This window comes from Elephantulus edwardii, unplaced genomic scaffold (assembly GCF_000299155.1).
Source record: "Elephantulus edwardii isolate Elephantulus edwardi_28Jun2011 unplaced genomic scaffold, EleEdw1.0 scaffold00049, whole genome shotgun sequence".
Lineage (NCBI taxonomy): Eukaryota > Metazoa > Chordata > Mammalia > Macroscelidea > Macroscelididae > Elephantulus > Elephantulus edwardii.
In genome coordinates this window covers 10275953-10280052 of record NW_006399799.1, presented here as the reverse complement: position 1 = coordinate 10280052, position 4100 = coordinate 10275953, and the positions used below count along the sequence as shown (strand labels likewise).

Genomic DNA, 4100 nt, shown 5'->3' with positions numbered 1-4100 from the left:
CACCTCATGGCAGAACTACCTTTCACTAACAGATGAATGAATGTCAGTTGCAGAGAGGAAGGAAGTTGTATATGAAGTTAGATTGTATTCTAATATTCTAATCCATCTCTTTGGGTTATGGCTATAGATAAAACCAGAGGTGACCTCTGGAGGTCCTTTCTCATTTTGGGGAGACTATAGGACTTCTTAAGAAAGCTCTGGTGGCCTACTGGCAAGGAACTGTGCTGTAATCCCAAAGGCACATGGTTCAAATCCACTAGCTGCTCCATGGGAGAAGGATGGGCAATCCTCTCCTTTGTGATTAACTGCTTCTAAAATCCTGCTGGAGGGTCAGCTATGGGTCATTTCTGACTTGACAGTACACAACAACAACATAGTACTTTCTTAGAGTTATGCAGTTGGGGATTAGAGTATGGATAATATGAATATAAATGCTTGGGAACCATTTTGAGCATCTCAAACTGCCTTGTAGTACATGTAGTTTGGAGCCCAGTTAGTGAAGCTTCAGGGAGAAGGGCTATAGAGTCGTTTGTTTTCCCTTGACATTCTTTTTTCTTTCAGGCAGAAGGCGGATCTAGGGCAATGGCCAGTGTTCATGATTTGGAGATGGAGAGTATGCACCCACGTATGGAGAGAGAAATGAAAGAAGAGTTGGAGGAGGAAAAGAACATGAGAGACGATGGAGGAGGTAAGCCTCTCTCCAAAGATAGAAAGGTCCACAGGATTGTGTCAAAATGGATGCTTCCTGAAAGTGCCCGAAGATCATACTTGGATAGAGCCAACTGCTTCCCACCCCCTGTGTTCATCATCTCCATCAGCATTGCTGAGGTAAATGTGTTGGGCGGTGGGCACCAGCTTAAGTACCTCAACTTGCAAGCAAACTAGTAGAGAACTTGTCGGGGATGAGTACAGTTGACACAGAGCCTCCACCCCACTCACTCCAGACCTTACTTTTAAGGCTTTACCTTTGTTCACCATCACTTTCAACCAAAGGTTGAGTTTCATTTTTCTAGTATATCCTCTAGCCAGTTGTTGACTGCCATTGAGTTGAGCACAACTCATAGCGACCCTATGAAAAAAAGGCCTGAAGCCTTTCTATAACTATTGACATTTATCAAAGTTCATAGAATTTCTAGAGGCATGTTGTTTAGGAAGTGGATGCCACTCTTGATTGCTAACTCAATTGTTGTTGTTCTGTTGATTGCCTTCAAGTAGAGCATGACTGATAGTGACCCAATAAACAAAAGGTCTGAAGCCTGACTTTAATTTCTGTGGCCTCATTTCAACTAGTGAGAAGCTTAAAAACTAATCTTGGCATTGCAAGATGACTTCCTGAATCAACTTCTGTGACTTGGCTAGGTCGTATGGAGTTCTATGTTTAAAAGAAGGTTGAGACCCAAAATACCACCCCAAAATCATTGGCTGAAACGGGGCCGTGATCACACAGATCCGTCTGGAACACGACGTGAGCATCCAGTTCCCTGACAAGGACGACGGCAGCCAGCCCCAGGAGCAGATCACCATCACGGGCTATGAGAAGAACACAGAGGCGGCCCGCGATGCCATCCTCAAGATTGTGGGTGAACTCGAGCAGATGGTCTCAGAGGACGTGGCACTGGACCACCGTGTGCATGCTCGGATCATCGGCGCCCGTGGCAAGGCCATCCGCAAGGTCATGGACGAGTTCAAGGTGGATATCCGCTTCCCACAAAGTGGGGCTCCAGACCCCAACTGTGTCACCGTGACAGGCCTCGCTGAGAATGTAGAGGAAGCCATCGACCACATCCTCAACCTGGAGGAGGAATACCTGGCAGACGTGGTGGACAATGAGGCACTGCAGGTGTACATGAAGCCCCCAACACATGAAGAGTCCAAGGCCCCATCCAAGGGCTTCGTGGTACGAGACGCACCCTGGACAGCCAACAGCAGTGAGAAGGCTCCGGACATGAGCAGCTCTGAAGAGTTCCCCAGCTTTGGGGCTCAGGTGGCCCCCAAGACCCTCCCATGGGGCCCTAAGCGATAATGACGAGGAGGCCGAAGCCCCTCCAGCCTGCTGCCCCGCCCCACCATCACGGTCTCACGATCTGACCGACAGCTGGACCCTTGGTAACTGACGTTTCCCACTCCGTCCGAGGTCTCGCAGGGCAGCCTGGGCGGTGTGGACACCCAGCACGGGCAGCCTGCACTCAGGATCCGCCCGGCCCTCTGCTCTGGGACAGGCTCTCCACTGTTTGAAACACTAAATACGGTAATTGACCATTTCATAGCCCATAACCAGACTCAGCTTCCCAACCCCCGGCATGTCTGTCAGCACGCTGACCTGCATTCTGAGAGCGCCGCCTCTGCTGGGAGTCTGCTTCCTGTGTCATGACCTCAGGAAATTGAATGACACAATGCCTGCAACCAAACGTAACAATGCTTGTGAGGATGATACAGACCAGGTGCTCCTTTGCTGTCTTGTGGATGAGGTTACTACAAATCAGCACCAACTTGCCAGTATCTAACAATTACAGCACAGCCATGGATTCCAACACATAGTGACCCTATGTGTTAGAGTAAAACTGCTTCATAGTGTTTTCTTGGCTGTAGTTGCTATTCATTAGAGAGCTGGACAACGACTAAGGATGACAGAAGAAGAAGTGATGCCTTCCAATTGCAGTGCTGGAGTAGAGTCTTGAACATAGCATGGACCCCAAGAAAACAAACAAGTCTGCCCTGGAGAGGGAGGGTAAAGGGACAGTGCAGGTGAGGAAGACTCTGGATGAGATGGATGGATATAGTAACTGGGACAATGGAGATTGGTGTGTTTGAATCACTGAGACTAGCTCAGGACAGGGTAGGCTTCAGAGCTGCTTGTACATAGGGTCGTTATGGGTCATAGATGACTCAATGACACATAATGACAACAACGACAATCTTTACAGAATCAAGTTGCCAGATATTTCTCTGTGGCGCTACTGAAGGGGCTCCAACTGCCCACATTTTGGTTAGTTGTTACTGTGTCCTATTGAGTCAGACCCAACCTTTATCTGACCTTCCAGCAGTGGGTTTTCAGAGGCAGGAAATCACACAGGAGGAGAGTGCCAATCCTAGCTGAGTACAAAGTAGGTACTTTCAGGGACAAAATGATTGTTAGGTGGGACTGAGTTGGCTATGACTCAGCTATCCTAATGCACAACATAACCAAACACTGCACGATCCCACACCACCCTCACAGTCGTGGGCTGGGGCCCACTGTCGAAGGGACCTTTATGTCTTAATCCTTCTAATCCCCACTGATGCCTCCACCTCCTGATCAATCTCTGATGGCTCAGATTAAGATAATCATACACCCAACAGGCATCTGCTTTGTATCTGTGTCTCAGTTTTGCCTGCTTCCCAGCACCATGTCTCATGTTATCCTTCCTGATTTTTCTCTCACTGCTGACTGCTTTGGTTTGCTCAGCTTATCTTTTCACACAGGCCCTAACAGGTTACAGATTCACTCTATGCGTTGACTAGTGTGTGCATGGCCCAATCAGTGTAGGGGTGGAGCAGACTGGAGAAGAATGAGATGAGGTCACACTGTACAAAACCAGCCAGCCTTGCCAATGAATGCCACAGAGAAAGCAGTTTTCTTTGGAAGGGTCATAGGACAGGTGCTAGGCTGTCCACCTCTCACTGAGGGATCAGTGTATTGACTCAATTTTTCACTGCATTATTTAAAAAGAAACTTTGTGGACAATTTTAGTTTTACAGCAAAGTTGAAAAATTAATAGAGTTCCTGTAAACCCTCCCCCAATGACCCCAAACAGGTTACATTTTATTTTCATGTTACATTTGTGTAAATTAAGAAATGAATCTGGTTTATTACTAGTCACTAATCTTGAGATTGCATATGGATATGACTAGGTTTTCCATTGATTTCCTTTCATTTTTTTTAAATTTAATATTTTTTTTATTGGGAAAAACATATTGGGGGTACAAGGAGGTGAGGGTTGGGGGCAGAAGGGTAAGGATGGGCCAGGATGCAGTTGGAGAGCTGCACAGTTTGGTCGGTGGGAGGAGCAGGTGAAGGAAATAATGAGGGTCCAGTGGGGACCAGATGCTACAGAGGAATG

The 4100-nt window shown here is 47.4% G+C and overlaps 1 protein-coding gene across 1 annotated transcript in view; it reads left to right on the top strand.

Annotated features, from left to right (window-relative positions):
• The first annotated feature begins 570 nt into the window (after positions 1-570).
• Positions 571-4100, top strand: part of RHBDL2 (rhomboid, veinlet-like 2 (Drosophila)) — a 56953-nt gene continuing 53423 nt past the window's right edge. The window contains exon 1 of the mRNA XM_006886480.1: positions 571-828. Coding sequence (XP_006886542.1) covers positions 583-828 — 246 coding nt within the window. The 5' untranslated portion in view covers positions 571-582. The remainder of the gene's footprint in view (positions 829-4100) is intronic.